Below are 25,846 nucleotides of genomic sequence, written 5' to 3'. Positions count from 1 at the left end.
CGTGAATCGGCAGCTATACCGCCGATTCACGTACTATTCAACAAGTCGAATTCCCCGACTTGTCGAATAAAAATAGCGGGGACTGAATAGGTCGAATCACGATTCAACCTTAAAAAGTCGAAAACTGCCGTCTTTTCGACAGACGGCAGCTTTCGACCCTAATTGAATATACCCCATAGTGTTAATAGTTTATTTTTTATCAATCAACAAAATGCAAAGTGAATAAAAAGAAAAGAAATCTAAATCAAATCAGTATCTGGTGCGACCATCCTTTGCCTTCCATACAGTGAATGGCTGTCAGCACTCTAATTGGTATCCGGATGATAGACCGTGTATAGACAGTCAATAGATAGACACCATGGGGTAAATTTACTTAGATGGGAGTTCTATTTAAGATGGGATGTTGCCTGTAGCAACCAATCAGATTCTACTTCTCATTTATCTAGCACATTCTAGAAGATAATACCTGGAATCTGATTGGTTGCTATGGGCAACATCCCATCTCAAATAGAACTCCCTTCTTAGTAAAGTTACCCCCAGGGAGGGAAATGTAATAGGGTGTGAGGATCAGAAAGTGAGAGATGTTGGTCAAATTTGCCTGCTTTTTTTAAAGTGGCAATCCTTTACATGGCAAAATCAACCCGGTTTTGTCATGTAAAAAAAGCCGATTTTGTCATGTAAAAAAAGCAGGCGAATTTGGCCAACATTCTCTCGCTTTCTGATCCTCACACCCTACTACATTTCCCCTCATGTTAGACCGACATTACGTCGTCAGGGTCAAAAGGTCGACATGAAAAAGCTAGACAGTACAAAAGGTCGACAGGGTCAAAAGATAGAGAGGGTCAAAGGTTGACATGAAAATGGTCGACATAAAAAAAGGTAGACATAGTTTTTTTTTTTTTTTACATGTTTTGAATGGATTAGCCTCATTTTAACCCACGTGGGGCCAAGGTATCAAGCTCATATATCCATTTTACTTCACGTTGCCTTAAAAACCTCTCACGGTCACCACCCCGTGACCATTTCGGTATGTGATCGATCAACATACATTTCATACTGGAAACTGAGTGTCCCCTCAATGCAAAATGCTGAGCCACCGGTTTGTCAGACACTTTTGTGACCAGTGCTGCACCACGTATGGATGGGCGATGGTTGGCCATCCTATCGCGGAAGTTCCTTGTGGTCATCCCCACATAGTAGTAGCCACACGGGCACACAATAATGTAAATCACATGATCCATGGTACAATGCAATCTGTATCGGATCTTGATTTGTTGCCCACTGTGAGGATGAGCGAAACTCTGTCCAACCATCAAAGACCTGCACGTAGTGCAATTAGGGCACCGGTAACCACCATTCTTGGCACTCTGTAACCAAGTATCTGTAGTCGCTGTTGGTTGTAATGCCGGACGCATCAACATTTGTCGCAGGTTTTTACCACGTCTGTATGCACATAACGGTGTCTGCTGGTTCAACCCCTTAAATGATGGATCCGTGGCAATAATAGGCCAGTGTTTACGCAACACCTTTTCAGAGTAGGGTGAAGCCACATCATATGTAGAAGTGAAAATCATACGATTAGCCACTTTATTGAGGTTGCGTCCACTGTCCATTGGGAGTGCCTGTACCGTGCTTTTCTAAGGCGTCTTCTGATGGTTTGTGCCGAATACCAACGGTCTTGAAACCTCTCGACCTTCTCACTAATTTGTACTTCAGTCGCTTTACCAATGGTATTATTGCGTAACATATGCACAAATATGAATCTGACAATGTAGTGACAAACTTTGGGCATAAGTGCTTGTATTTTGGTCGCTATATTGACAATGGCCCTCATTCCGAGTTGTTCGCTCGCTAGCTGCTTTTAGCAGCCGTGCAAACGCTAAGCCGCCGCCCTCTGGGAGTGTATCTTAGCTTAGCAGAAGTGCGAACGAAAGGATCGCAGCGCTGCTACAAAAAAAGATTGAGCAGTTTCAGAGCAGCTCCAGACATACTCCTAGCCTGCGAACACTTCAGACTGTTTAGTTCCTGATTTGACGTCACGAACACGCCCTGCGTTCAGCCAGCCACACCTACTTTTCCTCAGCCACTCCTACGTTTTTATCTGGCACGCCTGCGTTTTTACACACACTGCCCGAAAACGGTCAGTTACCACCCAGAAACACCCACTTCCTGTCAATCACTCTGCGGCCAGCAGTGCGACTGAAAAGCGTCGCTAGACCTTGTGTGAAACGGCAATGGCTTTTGTGAAAGTACGTCGCCCCATACGCATGCGCAGAAGTGCCGTTTTTTTGCCTGATTGCTGCGCTGCGAACGAAAGCAGCTACCGATCAGCTCGGAATGAGGGCCAATGTTTTTGTTATTTGGTTAGGGACCGACATTGAATTTCATGGGATGGTTGCATACCTCAATAATTTAAACAGCCCTATCCGTTTTACGTACCATATTGACCGGGAGGAGGTCAATTTTTTAGACGTGACTAGTGGAAGACTTGCCTCAACTCTTTTTAGAAAAGAGACAGATCGGAACACACTTCTCGATGCCTCCAGTCACCACCCTGCACATCTCAAAGAAAGCTTGCCGATTTCGCAGTTTATGCCTGTGTTACGCAATAATACCATTGGTGAAGCGACTGAAGTACAAATTAGTGAGATGGTCGAGAGGTTTCAAGACCGTGGGTATTCGGCACAAACCATCAGAAGACGCCTTAGAAAAGCACGGTACAGGCACTCCCAATGGACAGTGGACGCAACCTCAATAAAGTGGCTAATCGTATGATTTTCACTTCTACATATGATGTGGCTTCACCCTACTCTGAAAAGGTGTCACATAAACACTGGCCTATTATTGCCACGGATCCATCATTTAAGGGGTTGAACCAGCAGACACCGTTATGTGCATACAGACGTGGTAAAAACTTGCGACAAATGTTGATGCGTTCGACATTACAACCAACTGCGACTACAGATACTTGGTTACAGAGTGCCAAGAATGGTGGTTACCGGAGCCCTAATTGCACTACGTGCAGGTCTTTGATGGTTGGACAGAGTTTCGCTCATCCTCACAGTGGGCAACAACATATCAAGATCCGATACAGATTGCATTGTACCATGGATTATGTGATTTACATTATTGTGTGCCCGTGTGGCTACTACTATGTGGGGATGACCACAAGGAACTTCCGCGATAGGATGGGCAACCATCGCCCATCCATACGTGGTGCAGCACTGGTCACAAAAGTGTCTGACAAACCGGTGGCTCAGCATTTTGCATTGAGGGGACACTCAGTTTCCAGTATGAAATGTATGTTGATCGATCACGTACCGCAATGGTCACGGGGTGGTGACCGTGAGAGGCTTTTAAGGCAACGTGAAGTGAAATGGATATATGAGCTTGATACCTTGGCCCCACGTGGGTTAAATGAAGCTAATCCATTCAACACACTCTTAGGATAGGGCTCTATTGGTGTAATAATATTCTAATAGATAATCAATTGTTATATTTATTTTAGGATATATTCATTGTATTTTGTTATAGTTATGTGTTTTGTGTGTAAATTTTATTGTTTTATGTCTTTAATGTTGGTGTTTCCATAGATCTAGTAGAGACCGTGCCACTATAACCTGACTCTAATCAATTTGGAGGTAATTTTTTGCTAGTATTGGTAATATACTTTATCTACCAAATATGCGGTTAAATATATTACTATTTAAGTCTATAATAACAAATGTTGGGTGCGTTTTACCTATCCATTATGATCTGGCTGGTAGGTATCTTTGCACAGCGTGGACTAGTATTCCACGTTCTGTCAAAGTCCTTGTTTGGTCTCTTAGCAATGGTTGAAAACCGCCGCTCTGTTTCTCGATAGCCGCCTGACGCACTTCCGGTCATATGGGTGCATTCCACCGGTGGTGGAACGCATGTCACTTTCGTTTTCGTGGCAAACGCTGCGGTCAGGCTTTAATATGTTTTCTTTTCTTTTAAGTGCTTGACGGTTGCAGTATTTTTCTCACATACACTAGGACCATTATGGGTGTGGTATTGAAAGTCGACAGTAACTAGGTCGACAATGTCTAGGTCGACCACTATTGGTCGACATTAACTAGGTCGACAGGGTGTCTAGGTCGACAGGGTCTTTAGGTCGACATGTTCTAGGTCGACAGGTCAAAAGGTCGACATGAGTTTTTAATGTTATTTTGGTGTCGTTTTCTTCGTAGAGTGACCGGGAACCCCAATTAGTGCACCGCGTCCCCTCGCATGGCTCACTTCGCTCGCCATGCTTCGGGCATGGTGCCTTCGCTCCGCTACCGCTTCGCTCGGCACAGATTACCGTTCCAATCGTAGTCCACGTGGATCGTTAAGTATGAAAAGGTTCAAAAAAATAAAAAAATTGTGAAAAACTCATGTCGACCTTTTGACCTGTCGACCTAGAACATGTCGACCTAAAGACCCTGTCGACCTAGACACCCTGTCGACCTAGTTACTGTCGACCAATAGTGGTCGACCTAGACATTGTCGACCTGGTTACTGTTGACTTTCAGTCTGGATTACTGTCGACCAATAGTGGTCGACCGAGACATTGTCGACCTGGTTACTGTTGACTTTCAGTCTGGATCCCGACCATTATACATTTATATGATGGGCATAGTATGTTGTTGCTATATTGTGTTTCTTTATGAGTTTTGTTTTACTTCCTATTTGGGGAGTGGCTTGTGGCAGGTCTCTGCTATAAATGTGGTCCATGGGTTATTGTGCATTATGGGCTGCTTGGTGAAGACCGGTTGTTGTTTTGTCTGTCTTGACAAAGGCTCATACAGAGCCGAAACGTCGACATACTGCTGACATGCTGTCAAATATTGCTGCTTAATCTCAGTTGGAGATGAACCTGTGAGGTACAATAAATTTGCATAACTGAGGTCATGGGTTAGATTCCCACCATGGCCATAACTGTGTGGAGTTTGTATATTCTCCCCGTACTTGCGTGGGTTTCCTCCTGGTACTCTGGTTTCCTCCCACAGTCCAAAAATACACTAGTTGGATAATTGGATCATAACAAAAATTATCCCTAGCATGAATGTGTGTGTGTACATATGGTAGGGAATATAGATTGCAAGCTCCACTGGGGCGGGGACTGATGTGAATGGCCAAGTATTCTTTGTAAAGCGCTGCGGAATATGTGTGCGCTATATAAATAACTGGTAATAAATAATAAATAAATAATTAATTTGCTGTTAAAAATAGTTTTTAAAGTAGAAAGAAAAGCAGTTTACATCCTTGTTTAAAAGATGGTCATTTTTATTATTTTAGTTTTCTCCATCTATTGTGTGGCTGCTCTTTGGTCTATAAATTTACAAATTTGATCTAATCTAAGTAAAATGTACAAATGTGAAGCAGACCTGTATCTGAAACCATGCTTCCTTTAGAGAAGAGATTCCTGAACTCTGCCATTACAGTACAGGTTTTAAGGATATCCATGCTTGAGCACAGGTAACTCTTGTTAATTTGATTTAACCATCTGGACTCAAGTATGGATATCCCTAAAACCTGGCATGTAATGGTGGAGTTTGGGAAACTGCTTAAATACTTGGTCTGGGATTTGGAACTTACGGTTCTAACATGGAGAGAAATGTGTTTTTCATAAGTGGTCTTCAGTTTGCCGCCGTCCGGGCTCCCGGCGGCCAGCATACCGGCGCCGGAATCCCGACCGCCGGCATACCGACAGCTTTTCTCCCTCTTGGGGGCCCACGACCCCCCTGGAGGGAGAATAGATAGCTAACTAATTAATGGCAGAACACACCTCTCATTTATCTTTTCGCTGTCGATATTTTTGTAACTAGTTGTGTAATTAGTTTTTCTTGTGTCGTCTTCAGATTGTCGTGCGCTACTGAAGCCCATGGCTTACACGTACAGCTCCTCTTCCGCTGCTCCGGTGGGGACCCAATACTGCGTCTGCCGGGTGGAACTCTCCGTTTCCTGCCAGAACCTCCTCGACCGTGACGTTGCATCCAAGTCCGACCCATTTTGCGTCTTGTTTTTGGAAGTGAATGAGAAATGGACTGAGGTACTGTAATAAATGTATCCGTTAAATCCCAGTGCAGAGAAGTGCTACGCTATCTTGTGTTGGGGAACTATTGATTAGGTTTCACGTAGTGGCTTTAGCTCTTAGAAACCAGATTTCGAGCAAGAGGTTTTAGGTTGTATTAGTCAGAGTTTTGTCGTCCCTGGAGCCCAGAAGGTGACCTTCCTGTTCTAATTCATTTGCTTTTATCTGACAGTTCAGAAAATAGATCTTGCAGTTTTCCCATGTTGGCACGTTGCGGGTATTAAGGCGGACTATGTGTGTATAAACACAGTTACACACCATACAGTAAGTGCAATAGGAAACACATACATAGCAAACTCTGGAACAAAGATGGGTTGATTGTCCATTTATCACGCCGTGACCCTATTTAGGCGGGTAGCTACACTACCAATATATTGCTTCTCTGTCTATTCCATATATACTAATATATTTTTATTATTTTTGAAACAAATTTTATTACTAAGATGAGAGGGCCACAGCAGGACATGAATTATAAATTCGACCTACACAGAGGCCGCAAATAAACATCCAAAAATGTAACCATATACGACAAAGTAGTACAATACAAATTTGCTACTGGATTAAACATGAAATAATCCAAATAGTAAGTAACAATCATATATAATCTCATCTCTTTTTCAATTTGTATCAAAATTAGCAAGAAAAAAGATGAAAGAGGCAAAAAAGGACAGGAAAAAAGATTGTAGCGTTGAGAAAATAAAAGAAAGAGAAAAGCAGCTAAGATCCAGGAAAAAGAGTAAAAGCCAAAAGAGAGAAGAAAGTGGTTTGGGAGGGAAGAGGGGAAAGGGAGAGAGGGTAACTCGACTGGTCTCCTCAATATCTCAGTATTTGAGTAGGCCCACATAAAGGAATACATCTACAGGCATCGAGAAAAACAGTAAACTGGAAGCTTTAAGTAAATGCTAGAGGGAACTTAAAAAATGAGGTCCAGGGTTCCCAGACATTAATACATTTCTTAGAGGAGCCTTTGAGTATGCTTGTGATGTATTCCAACAAGAATATATTTTTATTATTATTATTATTACTCTGCCCTGTGGGACCCTCCCCTGCTACCCTATGGGGGTGCGAGCAGTTTTGTGCGAGAGTCAGGCCGCCATAAAGTGCGGTTGTTGCTGCACTGATAAGGCCGGGCGAAGACATCCGCCTACAATTGAATTCCTCACAGTCTAGCTAGAGAACTTCTAATTTCACTATTTTATTATGTTTTTTGTTGTTCCGGCAAATTATTTGCATCTCCGTATCCGGTACGACTTGGGCCTGCCCTGTAGGACCGGGCCATTGCACCAATAGGGACAAAATAATGGGGCAGATGTAGTAACCTGGAGAAGGCATAAGGAAGTGATAAACCAGTGATAAATGCAAGGTGATAATGCACCAGCCAATCGGCTCCTAACTGTTAATTTACATATTGGAGCTGATTGGCTGTGCTTTATCACTGGTTTATCACTTCCTTATGCCTTCTCCAGGTTAATACATCTGCCCCAATGTTCTATTTGCACCATCACGGAATTTGGTTGCGGTATCGCTCCTTAATAGTCCCAAATAGTTGTGGACTATTCCCACTGTACCCACTCTCTGCTGCTGGGTAAGCGAGGCTAAAGCGCAGCCTGATAATCTTTTGCGTGGGCAGTTTTCTTGCACAAAATAGTACAGTAAATGAAGGCAGCAGGACCATTTACCTCACAGCCGTGCTAATTTTATGGTAATATTTTTCTTAAGGTTTCTTTATGGCTATAAGCACAGCAAATGGTGACCTTTTAAATCCATCTCTAATGGAACCCACATGAGCTTTTATGGGCCGCGTAAAAGTATTTTCTCTGGTTTAAAAGAAAGCAAAGTGTTTGTAATATGCAGAATGAATGCGACATAATAACAGTCTTTATGTCTATTTGTAGCACATTGTCTGTGTCGCCTGGATTCTACTGTTAAGCCTTTTCTTCCTCTGATTCTATACCCTGTTCTCTCGTTAATTGACGTGTCTGTGATGCTAATTTACTTTATACAATACAAAAACTCATTTTCTTTATTACAGGTTTTTTGGGTGTTTTTTTTTTTTAAACATTTTATGTTTTTTTGTTCAAACGCCAACATGTTCCTCAAGGTGGAGGGGTAAAGACCATCAGACAAAAAAAGAATGACGTCAAATGCTTGAAAGAGCTGTGTCTATTAAAGTGAACCAGCAGACGGCATGTAGTGGAGGGAGTCATTTTGGCTCGATCATTGCTCATCAGAATACAGCCAGTCAATTCACTGGAATAGTGACGTCACTTTAGAAGGGTGATTATTAAAGGAATTTTCTGGGGCTTGCGGCAAAGCTTAGCGGTGGCCAAATTGGCACCACAAACATATTATTAATGGGGGCACCACCTCATAAGTCACTCTCCTTTTATAGCTATTCAGGTTGAGTCTGTTATATCCTGAAATGCTTGGGACCAGAAGCATTTTGGATTTTTTCTCTCTCCGTGTTTAGGAATATTTGCATACCGTGATGCTGGGCTCGACAAATCCCGGGGGGGGGGGGGGCAGTCGCCCCTAGATTGGGGGGGGCGTAGCAGGATGTCCGTCCCGGCCTGTGCTGATTCCTCCTGTCCGTCTCGGCCTGCGCTGTCTGTTGTCTCTAAACTCCATCTTCATAGGAGATACTTCCTCAGTTGCGTGGCCGTGGGGGTTGGTTGGCCGTGGAGGGTTGCTGCTCATTAATGTTGGGGGGGGGGGTGTTAGGCGATTGTTGTTTGGCCAGGAGGGTAGCTGCACAGCAATGTGGCTGCGGATGGCTGGTTTGCCTGGGGGTACAACCTCAGTTATATGCCCGTGGGGAGGGGTCGATGACTCAGGTTTCAGTTTTTTGGGTGGACTTTGGGGATGGTGGCCTTGCTCCTACACTTTCATCCTGGCTCCTAGATTTTAGAAAATTTGTCAAGCCCTGCCATGATGAGATATCCTGGGGATGGGACCCAGGTCTAAACACGAAATGCATTTATGTTTCATGTACACCTTATACACATAGGGGAGAATTCAATTACCCACAGGAAATTTTTCTGTGAAAAAAAAAAAAATTATGCATTTTTTGTGTTTTTTTTTTTTTTTTCCCCTGATATTTTTTTCGGGCAATTCAAGTAATGCCCTTTTTTTTGTGTGGAAACATTGTTCTGTTTTCATGCAAAAACACACAGGATCCGAGGTAATTTCCCGGAATCCATATGTCTCCACGATCGCGCCATTAAAAATGACACTTGTCAGGGATTATTTTTCTGCCTCCAATTTGCCTCAATACTTGTCTACCACAAGCCATCTAACTTTCTCACCTGTCACTCCCTTTTTGGCGCTCTGCAATTAGGCTTCTACCCTAACTTTCCCCTGACACAGTACTCACAAAAGTGATGTACATACAGCTTAAGGCAGAGGTTCCCAAACTGTGTGCCGTGGCTCCCTGGGGTGCCTCGGGACACTTGCAGGGGTGCCCTGGGTTGGTGGTCCAGGACCAATTTAAATTATTCATGGTCAATATAATAGGCAAAACCTGTGCTGATGGCTGCCAGTCATAAAATATGTGGCCAAACAGAAGCAAATCTTGTCCCTCACCACACAACTGACCCTAAGGATGACATAAACGCGATCTACTTAATGTAATATTTCTTTCTAAATTTCTCAATAAGAAATTTTTGGCCTAGGGGTGCCGTGAAAAAAATTCTGATATTCTAGGGCGCCGTGATTCAAAAAAGTTTGGAAACCACTGGCTTAAGGTGTGTACACACGGTGAGATTTATCCTTGCGAATTTGACTATATAGTCAAAATCTAAAGGAAAGTTAGTGCAAATTGCACTGTTAGGCAGCTTGTGTTACCGAGGCGCACTCCCGCGGGGTCGGTACCGCAAGAAAAGATAGACTGTGCAGGCAAGTCAGTCCTGGCTATATTGTGTACTATCTAGTACATAGTATAGTCAAAATCGAAAGTACAGATACTCAAAATTGGTGCTTCCGGCTTCTGGGGGAGCTTAGGGAAATCACATAGTCACAATCTGAGATAGTCAATATCTGACTGTGTGTATGCACCTTTAGTCTTAGTGCCACTTTTAATTACTCCTCTTCCAGGACCTCTCTGCTGCTCCCCCTCTGGAGCACATCCATCACTGCACTACAAAGTTCTTGCTTGAGTCACTTCCTGCATATCCAAAAGGCCCTTGCAGAGTCTTTACCTCTGGCACATACCCCTACCATTATCTGTTGAGACCCTTGGCTTATTCCACCCCCAGTACCATCTCTAAACTGATAACACCCTCCGCTACAGTACCTTTCTCCCCTGACCTCTACGTGTCTGTGATATCTCTAGTATATCTCTAGTATCTGCACATGGTTGTCCCAACATATCCATAATCGCTTAACTCCATCCATCCTCACCTCAGATCTCTCACACCGCCAAAAACACCACAATTACCTCAGTCTCTCAGGTCCTCTGCCAAGGTGTCCCACTTGCCTAGGACTTTAGCCTTCATATCCAATCTCTCGTCAGTCCTGTCACTTGCACCTTCATGATATACCCCTTTCTTACCCAAGACTCAACCAACCTTCCTAGATTACTGCAACCTTCTCTACTGCAACCATCTTTGTTTAAATGCTGCGGCAAGACCAAACTTATCTTGCAGCTGCAAATCTGAGGCACCACACTCTGAATCCCTGCGTTGTGTCCTATAGAGTGCAATTCACCAAAACGCACAGAGCCCTCAGCAACAACACTGCCCTTACATATATATCTGGATCTGCCTCTGACCTTCCTCTCGGCATACAAGACTTCCTCGGTGCCACTACCCCCTATAGATTCCCCTAAGTCATGCCTGATCAGCCCTCAAGCTTTGATTTCATGCTGGTAAACCACCTCTTCACCATAGCCTCGCCTGCTCCTACCTATAGTACCTGCCTTTGTAAATTATTATGACTGCAACACTCTCCATAGTGACCCACACTTTTTCCTTTCTTAAATCTTCCCTTTATCATTAGGTTGTAGGTTCTCCGGAGAAGGGACCTCTGTACCCTTAGTTTTCCTTTCGGAACCTATTTCCCTTTGTCAATGTCTTCACTTGGAAGGCAATCTACCTATGGAATTTATTACCATGCCTGCAGCCTTCAAATCGTTACATGCTCTCTGAAATCTCATATCTTTATTAGAGCCTTTCCTACTACTATCTACACTACCCACAATGGTATTCCCTCACAACTGTCCCAGCCCTCACTCTGTACCATCCAGTAGGACTGCTGGCTGTCTCGCTGTGATCTCCAACAGTGAGTATTCGTCACAGTAAAAGCGCAGTGGCCTGCTATCTGGTAGCAATCCTGAGGACTTCCGTGTAGCCACCAGGATTTACCTTGACCACATTGAAATGATGACACAGAAAAGCCTACAGGTGACCACGCTTGAGTGTAATCTGCATGTCACATCTGTGTTTTGTGACAAATTAGTATTTAGATACCGTCCCATCCCACTATACTGTGTATTACTATGTGCAGATTAGGTCTGCCGAATAGGTGGAGCCCTATGAATAGTTTGTCCAGAAAGATCAGAGGTTATGAAGCAGTTGGATCTCAAGATCAATGTTAAATACAACCTATTTACAAATTAACTGAGCAATAACTTCACAAAGCGTGGGCCTGCCCCGACCAAACGTTCATCAGATTGTATGTTGTGGTTTGTACAGCTTCAGGGGTCTATTTACTAAAGGGGGGTACTCACGGAGCGATATTCTAAGCAATCTGACTAGATTGCTTAGAATATCGGCATGATCGCTCCGTGTGTAGGCCCCGCACATCGCTATCGCTGCTGCTAGATTGGCCTGCATGCAGGCCGATCTAGCGGGTCGCTCACTTCACCCGCTGGGTGAAGTGAGCGCCCCCCCCATCTCCCCCCGCACGCTCAGCACAGATCGCGCTGTGCTGAGCGACGGGAGAGATGTGTGCTGAGCGGTTCGCTCAGCACACATCTCTCCCGCATCGGCCCGTCTATATGGGCCTTAAGCCTTGGATGGAGATAAAGGGCTGTATTCAATTCAAATCGGATTTTCCCGACCTGTCGGATAAACGGGAGTTTAAGATCGAATCCAGAATCGACCTATTCAATCAAACTCCTGTTTATCCGACAAGTCAGAAAATCCGACTTGTCGGAAAGCGTGTGGATCGGCGGATTAGCCGCGGATCCATGTGTTTTGTCGAATTCGCGGCCAAATCCGGCAGGTTTTAGCCTCGTTTCCGACAATGTCAATCCCACTTTAAAAAAAGCCGGATTGGCATTGTCGGGAACGGGCAATAATTGAATACTGAAATGTCTGATCCTTTCCCCCGGAAAGGATCTGACATCAATTGAATACACCCCAAAGTGGACAGAGATAAAGTACCAGCCAGTCAGCTCCTAACTGCCATGTCATTGGCTGTGTTTGAAAAATGACGGGAGCTGATTGGCTGGTACTTTATCTCCATCCAAGGCTTAGTAAATAGACCCCTTATTCTGTATAGTTGCTGTTGCCATATACAGTTGGATTCAAAAGTTGGATGACAACCATTGCGGTATACAAACTTAAACATAAACGATTTCTGCACATTTTAAAGTACAATTACTATTTACCTGCTAAAAGTAACGTGTGCAGAAGTTCGGGCACTCTTGCAAATGATCGATTAGAAATGTTTGCCTTAACTCGTTGCCTTCATTGACTTGAGACGTCTTAAATAAAGCCAGGTGAGGACCGTTCCAGAGAACGTTTCTCCTAGCCTCTAATGCTGGGCCTACATTATGCAATTATATGGGCGGTCAACATGATATTGGAGGATCGCCCAGATAATTGTACTGCCTATTTCCGCGACAAGTTTCAAAATATTGGTCGATTGAGCGTGCCGAATTGTCCAGTGGAGTTGAAAGTCAGCCACATTGGGCAGTATATGTACTGCCATGGCTGACCCACGGACATTTCCCCTGTTCCATCCCCATGTATGGCCACCATATCTGCTGGGTGTCAGGCTGTCAGATAAAATGTCTGTTGGGCTGACCGGTAGACTATCTGACGGTGTATGCCTAGCGTTAGGATGTTGGGCCTATTCCCAGCAGTAGTCCAGAGTACATCGCTGCTTACACAGAAATTATCCTCACAGGCGAGTTTGCTTTTTGGTCACGACATCAAAAGATACATCGGGAGGGAAACAAGGAACATTTTTGAAGAAAAAGGACCTTCCCTACCTTTATGTATGGCTGTGGTTTTATTATGCTTTGGGATTGTGTAGTAACCAGGCACTGGAGATTTTGGTTGAGTGGTAGGAAGAATAAAGAATGGATTTGGTTAGATATCTTCAAATCCTGGAAGTGTCCAGGAGGCAGCAAAGACATTGAAGCTGAAAATAGAATTGATATTCAGCAAGACAATTAATCCGGAACATAACCGAAAATAAACCATGTACTTGATGAGCAAATATGAAAGCCTTGGAATGACCTTTGCACTCCGCTGTCTTGACTATTGCATCTCAGGAACAATCCTCAGCCAGAAAAGCTCTGCAACGAAAACCTTCCAAATACAAGATCTAACAGGGGGAGTGGTGGGGGCTGGGGGGCTGGGGGGCGGGGGGGGGGGGTAGATTTACTGAGCTGTGATTTGTTTTTCTACGTTCTTCTGATTATAGGCCAGACCAAAAAGCAGAATTCAAAAAACTTTTTATATAAATCGCCATCCCAGGTTTTCACTTAGGAATACAAATGATGTCATTTATTAATCTGTGGTTTCACAAACCGCAGGAAAACCCTTAGGAAAAGAAAAAGAGCTGGTTGTGTCAACATGCGATAAAATAAAATAAAAAAATGTTAGAAGCTTCCGAAATTCCGAAAACTTTGAAATTAAAATTAAAAGGTGGGAGCGCCCTTATCCAGGACCTCTAGATTATACCAGGTGGCTAGTCTGACAGCTTTCCGCACTGACTTTTTAGTCGAATATGGTAAAGTGAGAAAATAAGGCAACCAAGGGGGGTCATTCCGAGTTGATCGTAGCTGTGCTAAATTTAGCACAGCTATGATCATTCACACTGACATGCGGGGGGACACCCAGCACAGGGCTAGTCCGCCCCACATGTCAGTGCCAGCCCCCCCCCCCCCCCCCCCGCAGAAGTGCAAAGGCATCGCACAGCGGCGATACCTTTGCACTTCAAGAGTAGCTCCCGCCCAGCGCAGCTTTAGCGTGCTGGCCGGGAGTTACTCGTCGCTCCCCGGCCCGCAGCGGCTCCATGTGACGTCACGCAGCCGCCGCGGCCCGCCCCCCCCAACGGTCCGGCCACGCCTGCGTTGGCCGGACCGTGCCCCCTAAACGGCGGCTTAACGCCGCTGTCCAGCACCCTCCCGCCCAGCGACCGCCTCTGCCTCAGAGGCGATCGCTAGGCAACGACAGCTGGCATGCGCCGGCGCATGTGCAGTTCCGACCCAATCGCTTCGCTGCGAGAAACTGGAGCGATCGGGTCGGAATGACCCCCCCAAATGTCAAAAAACTTTTGCGCTTTGGATTCGACATCTAAGAAAGACACCTGGTAGAAATAAAGAAGGCGAGGAGTCACAAGGGAGAAAGGGACGGCTCAGACGTAATCCACTGTGATAAGATAGTTTTCTCTGACGTCCTAGTGGATGCTGGGGACTCCGAAAGGACCATGGGGAATAGCGGCTCCGCAGGAGACTGGGCACAAAAGTAAAAGCTTTAGGACTACCTGGTGTGCACTGGCTCCTCCCCCTATGACCCTCCTCCAAGCCTCAGTTAGATTTTTGTGCCCGAACGAGAAGGGTGCATACTAAGGGGCTCTCCTGAGCTGCTTAGAGTAAAAGTTTAAAGTAGGTTTTTTATTTTCAGTGAGACCTGCTGGCAACAGGCTCACTGCACCGAGGGACTAAGGGGAGAAGAAGCAAACTCACCTGCGTGCAGAGTGGATTGGGCTTCTTAGGCTACTGGACATTAGCTCCAGAGGGACGATCACAGGCCCAGCCATGGATGGGTCCCAGAGCCGCGCCGCCGGCCCCCTTACAGAGCCAGAAGACTGAAGAGGTCCAGAAAATCGGCGGCAGAAGACGTCCTGTCTTCAATAAGGTAGCGCACAGCACCGCAGCTGTGCGCCATTGCTCTCAGCACACTTCACACTCCGGTCACTGAGGGTGCAGGGCGCTGGGGGGGGGCGCCCTGAGACGCAATAAAAACACCTTATATGGCAAAAAATACATTACATATAGCTCCTGGGCTATATGGATGCATTTAACCCCTGCCAATTTTTCCATAAAAAAGCGGGAGAAAGGCCGCCGAGAAGGGGGCGGAGCCTATCTCCTCAGCACACTGGCGCCATTTTTTCCTCACAGCTCCGTTGGAGGAAAGCTCCCTGACTCTCCCCTGCAGTCCTGCACTACAGAAACAGGGTAAAACAAGAGAGGGGGGGCACTAATTTGGCAGATAAATATATACAGCAGCTATATCAGGGAGAAACACTTATATAAGGTTATCCCTGTATATATATAGCGCTCTGGTGTGTGCTGGCAAACTCTCCCTCTGTCTCCCCAAAGGGCTAGTGGGGTCCTGTCCTCTATCAGAGCATTCCCTGTGTGTGTGTGCTGTGTGTCGGTACGTTGTGTCGACATGTATGAGGAGGAAAATGGTGTGGAGGCGGAGCAATTGCCTGTATTAGTGATGTCACCCCCTAGGGAGTCGACACCTGACTGGATGGTCTTATGGAAGGAATTACGTGATAGTGTCAGCACTTTACAAAAGACTGTTGACGACATGAGACAGCCGGCAAATCAGTTAATACCTGTACAGGCGTCTCAAACACCGTCAGGGGCTCTAAAGCGCCCGTTACCTCAGATGGTCGACACAGACACTGACTCCAGTGTCGACGGTGAGGAAACAAACGTATTTTCCAGTAGGGCCACACGTTACATGATCACGGCAATGAAGGAGGTTTTGAACATTTCTGATACTACAAGTACCACAAAAAAGGGTATTATGTGGGGTGTAAAAAAACTACTCGTAGTTTTTCCTGAATCAGATGAATTAAATGAGGTGTGTGATGAAGCGTGGGTTTCCCCCGATAAAAAACTGCTAATTTCTAAAAAATTATTGGCATTATACCCTTTCCCGCCAGAGGTTAGGGCGCGTTGGGAAACACCCCCTAGGGTAGATAAGGCGCTCACACGCTTATCAAAACAAGTGGCGTTACCGTCTCCTGATACAGCCGCCCTCAAGGAACCAGCTGATAGGAAGCTGGAAAATATCCTAAAAAGTATATACACACATACTGGTATTATACTGCGACCAGCAATCGCCTCAGCCTGGATGTGCAGTGCTGGGGTGGCTTGGTCGGATTCCCTGACTGAAAATATTGATACCCTGGACAGGGACAGTATATTATTGACTATAGAGCATTTAAAGGATGCATTTCTATATATGCGAGATGCACAGAGGGATATTTGCACTCTGGCATCAAGAGTAAGTGCGCTGTCCATTTCTGCCAGAAGAGGGTTATGGACGCGACAGTGGTCAGGTGATGCAGATTCCAAACGGCATATGGAAGGATTGCCGTATAAAGGGGAGGAGTTATTTGGGGTCGGTCTATCGGACCTGGTGGCCACGGCAACGGCTGGGAAATCCACCTTTTTACCGCAGGTCAACTCTCAGCAGAAAAAGACACCGTCTTTTCAGGCTCAGTCCTTTCGTCCCCATAAGGGCAAGCGGGCAAAAGGCCACTCATATCTGCCCCGGGGCAGAGGAAGGGGAAAAAGACTGCAGCAGACAGCCTCTTCCCACGAACAGAAGCCCTCCCCCGCTTCTGCCAAGTCCTCAGCATGACGCTGGGGCCTTACAAGCGGACTCAGGCACGGTGGGGGCCCGTCTCAAGAATTTCAGCGCGCAGTGGGCTCACTCGCAGGTGGACCCCTGGATCCTGCAGGTAGTATCACAGGGGTACAAATTGGAATTCGAGACGTCTCCCCCTCGCCGGTTCCTGAAGTCTGCTTTACCAACGTCTCCCCCCGACAGGGAGGCAGTATTGGAAGCCATTCACAAGCTGTATTCCCAGCAGGTGATAATCAAGGTACCCCTCCTACAACAGGGAAAGGGGTATTATTCCACGCTGTTTGTGGTACCGAAGCCGGACGGCTCGGTGAGACCTATTTTAAATCTGAAATCCTTGAACACTTACATACAAAGGTTCAAATTCAAGATGGAATCACTCAGAGCAGTGATAGCGAACCTGGAAGAAGGGGACTATATGGTGTCTCTGGACATCAAGGATGCTTACCTCCATGTCCCAATTTGCCCTTCTCACCAAGGGTACCTCAGGTTTGTGGTACGGAACTGTCACTATCAGTTTCAGACGCTGCCGTTTGGATTGTCCACGGCACCCCGGGTCTTTACCAAGGTAATGGCCGAAATGATGATTCTTCTTAGAAGAAAAGGCGTCTTAATTATCCCTTACTTGGACGATCTCCTGATAAGGGCAAGGTCCAGAGAACAGTTAGAGGTCGGAGTAGCACTATCTCAAGAAGTACTACGACAGCACGGATGGATTCTAAATATTCCAAAATCGCAGCTGATTCCGACGACACGTCTGCTGTTCCTAGGGATGATTCTGGACACAGTACAGAAAAAGGTGTTTCTCCCGGAGGAGAAAGCCAGGGAGTTATCCGACCTAGTCAGGAACCTCCTAAAACCAGGCCAAGTGTCAGTGCATCAATGCACAAGGGTCCTGGGAAAAATGGTGGCTTCTTACGAAGCGATTCCATTCGGCAGATTCCACGCAAGAACTTTTCAGTGGGATCTGCTGGACAAATGGTCCGGATCGCATCTTCAAATGCATCAGCGGATAACCCTGTCTCCAAGGACAAGGGTGTCTCTCCTGTGGTGGTTACAGAGTGCTCATCTTCTAGAGGGCTGCAGATTCGGCATTCAGGACTGGGTCCTGGTGACCACGGATGCCAGCCTGAGAGGCTGGGGAGCAGTCACACAGGGAAGAAATTTCCAGGGCTTGTGGTCAAGCATGGAAACGTCACTTCACATAAATATCCTGGAACTAAGGGCCATTTACAATGCCCTAAGTCAGGCAAGGCCTCTGCTTCAGGGTCAGCCGGTGTTGATCCAGTCGGACAACATCACGGCAGTCGCCCACGTAAACAGACAGGGCGGCACAAGAAGCAGGAGGGCAATGACGGAAGTTGCAAGGATTCTTCGCTGGGCGGAAAATCATGTGATAGCACTGTCAGCAGTGTTCATTCCGGGAGTGGACAACTGGGAAGCAGACTTCCACAGCAGACACGACCTCCACCCGGGGGAGTGGGGACTTCACCCAGAAGTCTTCCACATGATTGTGAACCGTTGGGAAAAACCAAAGGTGGACATGATGGCGTCCCGCCTCAACAAAAAACTGGACAGATATTGCGCCAGGTCAAGGGACCCTCAGGCAATAGCTGTGGACGCTCTGGTAACACCGTGGGTGTACCAGTCAGTGTATGTGTTCCCTCCTCTGCCTCTCATACCCAAGGTACTGAGAATCATAAGAAGGAGAGGAGTAAGGACTATACTCGTAGCTCCGGATTGGCCAAGAAGGACTTGGTATCCGGAACTTCAAGAGATGCTCACGGAAGACCCGTGGCCTCTACCTCTAAGAAAGGACCTGCTCCAGCAGGGACCATGTCTGTTCCAAGACTTACCGCGGCTGCGTTTGACGGCATGGCGGTTGAACGCCGGATCCTGAAGGAAAAAGGCATTCCGGATGAAGTCATCCCTACCCTGATCAAAGCCAGGAAGGATGTAACTGTGCAACATTATCACCGTATTTGGCGTAAATATGTTGCGTGGTGTGAGGCCAGGAAGGCCCCTACAGAGGAATTTCAACTGGGTCGTTTCCTGCATTTCCTGCAAACAGGACTGTCTATGGGCCTAAAATTAGGGTCCATTAAGGTTCAAATTTCGGCCCTGTCAATATTCTTCCAAAAAGAACTAGCTTCAGTTCCTGAAGTTCAGACGTTTGTCAAGGGAGTACTGCATATACAGCCTCCTTTTGTGCCTCCAGTGGCACCTTGGGATCTCAATGTAGTTTTGGGGTTCCTAAAATCACATTGGTTTGAACCACTCACCACTGTGGACTTAAAATATCTCACATGGAAAGTGGTAATGCTGTTAGCCCTGGCTTCAGCCAGGCGTGTTTCAGAATTGGCGGCTTTATCCTATAAAAGCCCTTACCTAATTTTTCATACGGACAGGGCAGAATTGAGGACTCGTCCTCAATTTCTCCCTAAGGTGGTTTCAGCATTTCACTTAAACCAGCCTATTGTGGTGCCTGCGGCTACTAGGGACTTGGAGGATTCCAAGTTACTGGACGTAGTCAGGGCCCTGAAAATATATGTTTCCAGGACGGCTGGAGTCAGAAAATCTGACTCGCTGTTTATCCTGTATGCACCCAACAAGCTGGGTGCTCCTGCTTCTAAGCAGACTATTGCTCGTTGGATTTGTAGTACAATTCAGCTTGCACATTCTGTGGCAGGCCTGCCACAGCCAAAATCTGTAAAAGCCCATTCCACAAGGAAAGTGGGCTCATCTTGGGCGGCTGCCCGAGGGGTCTCGGCTTTACAACTTTGCCGAGCAGCTACTTGGTCAGGGGCAAACACGTTTGCTAAATTCTACAAATTTGATACCCTGGCTGAGGAGGACCTGGAGTTCTCTCATTCGGTGCTGCAGAGTCATCCGCACTCTCCCGCCCGTTTGGGAGCTTTGGTATAATCCCCATGGTCCTTTCGGAGTCCCCAGCATCCACTAGGACGTCAGAGAAAATAAGAATTTACTTACCGATAATTCTATTTCTCATAGTCCGTAGTGGATGCTGGGCGCCCATCCCAAGTGCGGATTGTCTGCAATACTTGTACATAATTATTGTTACAAAAATCGGGTTATTATTGTTGTGAGCCATCTTTTCAGAGGCTCCTCTGTTATCATGCTGTTAACTGGGTTCAGATCACAAGTTGTACGGTGTGATTGGTGTGGCTGGTATGAGTCTTACCCGGGATTCAAAATCCTTCCTTATTGTGTACGCTCGTCCGGGCACAGTATCCTAACTGAGGCTTGGAGGAGGGTCATAGGGGGAGGAGCCAGTGCACACCAGGTAGTCCTAAAGCTTTTACTTTTGTGCCCAGTCTCCTGCGGAGCCGCTATTCCCCATGGTCCTTTCGGAGTCCCCAGCATCCACTACGGACTATGAGAAATAGAATTATCGGTAAGTAAATTCTTATTTTTTTTTCTATGCAGCCGTCACCCTTGCTAGTGTTGCTAGGGATAATGGCCGTCATTCCGAGTTGATCACTCAGCCCTTGCGATCACTGCAGCCTGTCCGGTCCTGGAATTGACGTCAGAGGCCCGCCCTGCAAACGCCTGGACACGCCTGCGTTTTTCCTACCACTCCCAGAAAACGGTCAGTTGACACCCATAAACGCCCTATTTCTGTCAATCTCCTTGCCATCACCCGTGCGAATGGATTCGTCGCTAGAAGCATTGCCCAGCAACGATGCTGTTTGTACCCGTACGACGCGCGTGCGCATTGCGGTGCATACGCAGGCGCAGTAGTAACCTGATCACTGCGCTGCGAAAATCGGCAGCGTGCGATCAACTCGGAATGACCCCCATTGATTCCGTAAAGGCCAGGCCATATTAACCGTAAAAGGAATACATAATTTGTTATTAATATAGGATTGCACATTATTCCAAAAGGTCTGTACCAAATCACATGACCACATTAAGTGGACGATATCCGCCTCTGGCATACAGCATTTAAAGCAGTTAGAATTATCTGAGTCACCCGTTAAAAAGCGAAGTCTATGAGTATAGTTCGCCCTGTGAAGTAATTTGTAATTCATCTCTACATATGAAGCAGAAACCAGTTGTTTATTCAGGGTAGTGCAGGATGTGATAATAGTTTTCAAAGGAATATCAGGAAATGTAACAGACCATTTGACCATGCCAGTAGTAAGGGCAGAAATATCCAATGTCCTCCTAGTGTGCATATAGATAAGGGAGGTAGGAAAGGGGAAACCAGGCCTATGCCGTGCTATAGAGTCTGAAGGCCCGTACACACTGGCCGTTCTATTGAACGGCCGATATATCGCGGGTCTGTCGGCCAGTGTGTACGGGTGATATGTCTGTGAACTTCATCGTTCACAGACCTATTGCGTCGGCCCTGCAGCACAGCCGACGGCCAATGTATCTACCGATATATTGGTGCATCGCTGTGTGTGTACGGGCGATCAGCTGACCGCCCATAAACAAGCTGCGGCAGCCAGCGGTGATTGACAGCTGAACTGGGCACACGCCGGCCCAGTTCATGACGTCAGTCCCCGACAGACTGCACACTGCCCGGTCCGTCCATAGATATATCTGCAGATCAATTGATCTGCAGATATATCTATCAGTGTGTACTCACCATAAGACATCGGACATATCGGCAAGCGATAATTGGGACAGTAATTTAGTGATATAGCTACAAATTTGGAAATATACAAATAGAGGATAATGCAAGCCAGGGAGACGTTCTTGGAGTAGGGATGGCGAGGGAATAGAGGAGCAATCCTTATCTGAAAATTGGCATAGCAAACATAATCCCTGAAGGTGCCAAGACTCAACCACGCCATCCGACCTCACCATTACGAAAATCATAATTATGAAGTAATGGGAGGAACAAGGTTCGAGAGGAAGAAAGCGCATGTCTTTTCCGCAGTAAACGCCAGGCAGAACAGGGAGTATTAAGCAAGGGATTGGTCCTGATCGGGAGTGGGAGAGAAGTGGGAGACCTATGTAATAAGGTCACAAAATTACAGTCAGGGCTAAATGCTTGATCCAGGGCACTTATAGTATGAGTATTGCTTCCCTCTATCCAGTCCAGAGCAAACCTATACTTTGCCGACAAGGCATAGTCTTGTATGCAGGGCAGGTTAATTCCACCCAGAGGTAATGACTGCTGTAATTTGAACAAAGAAATTCTGGGGCGTTTTCCAGCCCAGATAAATTTAAATAAAGCGGTATCAATCATTTTTGCATTGCTCTTCAAAAAGGTAAAAGGAAGCATCTGGAGTGGATAGAGCAAACGAGGGAAGGAGATCATCTTATATAAATGACAGCGTCCCAAATAGGAAAGCGGAAGATGTTTCCACTTTTCAAAGTCGGCCAACATTTGTCTAATAAAAAAGGGCATATTTACTGAATAGAGGTCCTCCGGTTTACATGGTATGTGGAGGCCCAGATAAGCAAGAAAGTTCCGAGCCCTGCGAAAGGTAAATCCAGACCCCCCCAACCCAATTTGGCGTCACTAAACAAAGCTTAGGCTTCAGTTTTAACAAAATGAATTAAAAACCAGAGAAATCATTAAATATTTTGAGGAAGGACAATAACGAAGGAAAGGCAGTTTGAGGATCACTAAAGTAGAGAAGCAGGTCATCGGCAAAGGCCACCACCTTAATCTCGTGAGGTCCAACAAAAATGCTTCTCCGTGTTATATCACTAAGAAATGTACGGACCAAGGGATCCAGGGCAAGATTAAAAAGCAAAGGAGAGAGGGGACGTCCCTGCCGTGTGCCCCTTTGTAATACGAAAGAGGGGGAATTAACACCATTAATAGTTAGATGAGCAGTCGGTTGAGCATACAGCATACGGAAGATACCAGTGAACCGTGGCCCAAACTGTTGAGCATGTAACACATGTAATATAGGGGACCAGGAAACACGATCAAACGCCTTATCAGTGCCGCAGCTAACTATAACAGCCTTTTTATTATCAGAACACCTGTTACTCAACATAGCCGCGAGCAGCATACGTACATAGACGTTCGGCCCCGCACAAATCCCGTCTGAGCAGGGTGTAATATCCGGGTGTGGTATGGAAGGTAGATAGTAACTAGGTCGACCACTATTGGTCAACAGTACCCAGGTCGACATGGTCTATGTCGACAGGTCAAAAGGTTGACATGAGTTTTTCATGGGTTTTTTTTTGGTGTCGTTTTCTTCATAGAATGACCAGGAAGCCCAATTAGTGCATGGCGAGCGAACTTCGGGCAGATTACCATTCCAATCGTAGTCCACGTGGATCGTTAAGTATGAAAAGGTTCAAAAGAAGAAAAAAATCGTGAAAAACTCATGTCGACCTTTTGCCCTGTCGACCTAGAACATTTCGACCTAGAGACCCAGTCGACCTAGAGACTCTATCGACCTAGTTACTGTCGACCAATAGTGGTCGACCTAGATCAGAGGTTCTCAAACTCGGTCCTCGGGAGCCCACACAGTGCATGTTTTGCAGGTAACCCAGCAGGTGCACAGGTGTATTAATTACTCACTGACACATTTTAAAAGGTCCACAGGTGGAGCTAATTATTTCACTTGCGATTCTGTGAGGAGACCTGCAAAACATGCACTGTGTGGGCCCCCGAGGACCGAGTTTGAGAACCTCTGACCTAGATAGTGATGACCCAGTTGCTGTTGACCTAGAGACCGGATCCCATAATATCCTAGGCAACACAGATTGAAGACGGAAGGCAAACAATTTAGTAAATAATTCCAGATCCTGATTTAAAAGAGAGATCGGCCTATAGGATTGTACTAGTGAGGGGTCTTTCCCTGGTTTCGGGAAAACTACTATTCTAGCCTCATTAAAACCACGAGGAGGAGGGTGACCAGTCAGTAAGGAGTTAAATAAGGTTAAGAGATGGGGCGTTAAATGAGACAAAAGGATTTGATAATATTCTGCTCCGAAGCCATCACGGCCAGGAAACTCGTTTTTAGGGAGGATTTAATCAAGGATTGGAGTTCAGGCTCTGTCACGGATGCGACTAGAGAGCCTCTCTCCGCTGCAGTCAGAGTAGGAAGGTGTGCAGCAGAAATAAATTGGGAGAATCGGGAGGAGCCGTGTAAAGCTCCTGATAATAGCGTAGAAAGTGGTCAGATATAAGCGAGGCATCAGTAACGGCTATGGGAATTTATATTGAGCTGAAGCATATAAGAGGATGAGTTATATGTTCTCACTAAATTGGCTAACAATCAACCAGGTTTATTAAAACCTCGGAAACATCTATTACACTGAGCATTGTGGGAGTATTGAGCGCGTTCAGTGCACAGGGCATCATACTCACACTTCGCAGCTAGCTTGTCTGTTAGCTGGGGACTCATTAAGTAACAGGGTATCATAAGCTGTTGCCAAAGCACAGCTCAGTTCGTCCAATTTAGCAGTCAACAATTTGCGCTTCCTGGACACATACTCAACAATCTGGCCACGGATCACTGGCTTGGACGTTGCCCAAAACAAGTTATCATCTAAATTCACAGCTAGGCAATAGTACTGTATTGTTTATTTTAGTTAGTATTGTATAGGGTGCAGGGAGCGAAAGAGTATTAGCTTTCCCTACCTTATTGTATAATCAATTGTTCTCCCTTTGTCCGTTACTGTATTTTTCGTTTTTCTGAGGGTAACAGGGAGCTAGCACTTATCAAAAATGGGGGTGGCCGAGATTGGGAATCTCACTCAGTGCATGTCGTGCATGATGTATGCGCACCTGGAACAACAGTCCGGGTGCAGTTACATCTGTGCGAGATGTGAGCGAACAGCTGCCCTGGAGGCCCAGGTAACTGAACTAGAGCGGACCGTTACGCGACTGAGGGATATTCACAATCTCAGGCTAAGTTTAGATAGAATGGTGGAGGAGTTGCAGCGGGGAGCACTGGTAGACGAGGATGACCAGGTAGACAGCTGGGTCACGGTTAGAAGGAAGAAGAAGAGGGGGAGACAGGACATCTCCGATCTGCCAAACCCCAACAAATTTGCCCGACTGGACCAAGATTCTGAGGATGGCAGTGAGGAAATGACGGAGCCGGAGGAGACTGTTCCCTCTAGCAACCGGAGGAGCGGTCCCTCCGGAACACATGGGAAAAAAGATAGTGAGGTTCCTAGTCAGATTGTGGTGGTAGGGGGTTCTATTATAAGGAGGACAGACAGGGCAATCTGCCACCGGGATCGCCGTACAGTCTGTTTCCCAGGTGCTCGGGTACGGCACATCGCAGACCGGGTAGACAGATTGTTGAGAGGGGCTGGTAATGACCCGGCGGTCTTGGTGCATGTCGGCATCAACGACAAAGTTAGTGGTAGGTGGGAAAGACTAAAGGGAATTAGGCAAGAAACTTAAGGCAAGGACATCTAGGGTAATATTCTCTGAAATATTACCCGTGCCACGCGCTAGCCCAGGGAGACAGAGGGAGATTAGGGAGGTAAATGTGTGGCTTAGAGACTGGTGTAGGAAGGACGGGTTTGTGTTCTTGGAACACTGGGTGGACTTCTCAGTCAGGCACCATCTTTTTTGCCACAATGGATTGCACCTGAATGAGGAGGGGGCTGCGGTGCTGGGGGGCAGGATGGTTAGAAGGTTGGAGGAGCTTTTAAACCAGGAGCCTGGGGGGGAGGGTTTAGGTAGAAACAGCGGGTCAATCAGTGAGAACAGCAAGAATGGGGGTAGTGAACAAACTGGGGGTGGAGAAAGGGGGAGCGAAAGATCAGCTGGCAAGGGTAATTGCAGGGGTATTGACACAGAAATTACTGTCATTGGCATTCCCAAATTAGTACCTAATGACTGTTATGGTTCAACAGTACTGTATATTGGAAATGATGTCCATAGCATAAGGCGAAATACCTACAGGGGGGTTAGAAAGACCTAATAGTTCAAAAAGGGATAGTGGTA

General features: G+C 46.3%; 1 protein-coding gene across 2 annotated transcripts in view; it reads left to right on the top strand.

The window, feature by feature from the left end:
* Window positions 1-25,846, top strand: part of CPNE2 (copine 2) — a 201,941-nt gene that overhangs the window by 87,051 nt on the left and 89,044 nt on the right. For both annotated transcript variants that reach the window (XM_063945763.1, XM_063945764.1), the window contains exon 2: window positions 5,868-6,058. In XM_063945763.1, the coding sequence (XP_063801833.1) occupies window positions 5,891-6,058 (168 nt within the window). In that variant the 5' untranslated portion in view covers window positions 5,868-5,890. The remainder of the gene's footprint in view (window positions 1-5,867; window positions 6,059-25,846) is intronic.

This window comes from Pseudophryne corroboree, chromosome 11 (genome assembly GCF_028390025.1).
Source record: "Pseudophryne corroboree isolate aPseCor3 chromosome 11, aPseCor3.hap2, whole genome shotgun sequence".
Classification (NCBI taxonomy): domain Eukaryota; kingdom Metazoa; phylum Chordata; class Amphibia; order Anura; family Myobatrachidae; genus Pseudophryne; species Pseudophryne corroboree.
The sequence above is the reverse complement of the archived record's forward strand: the minus strand, read 5'-3'. Positions and strand labels throughout refer to the sequence as shown.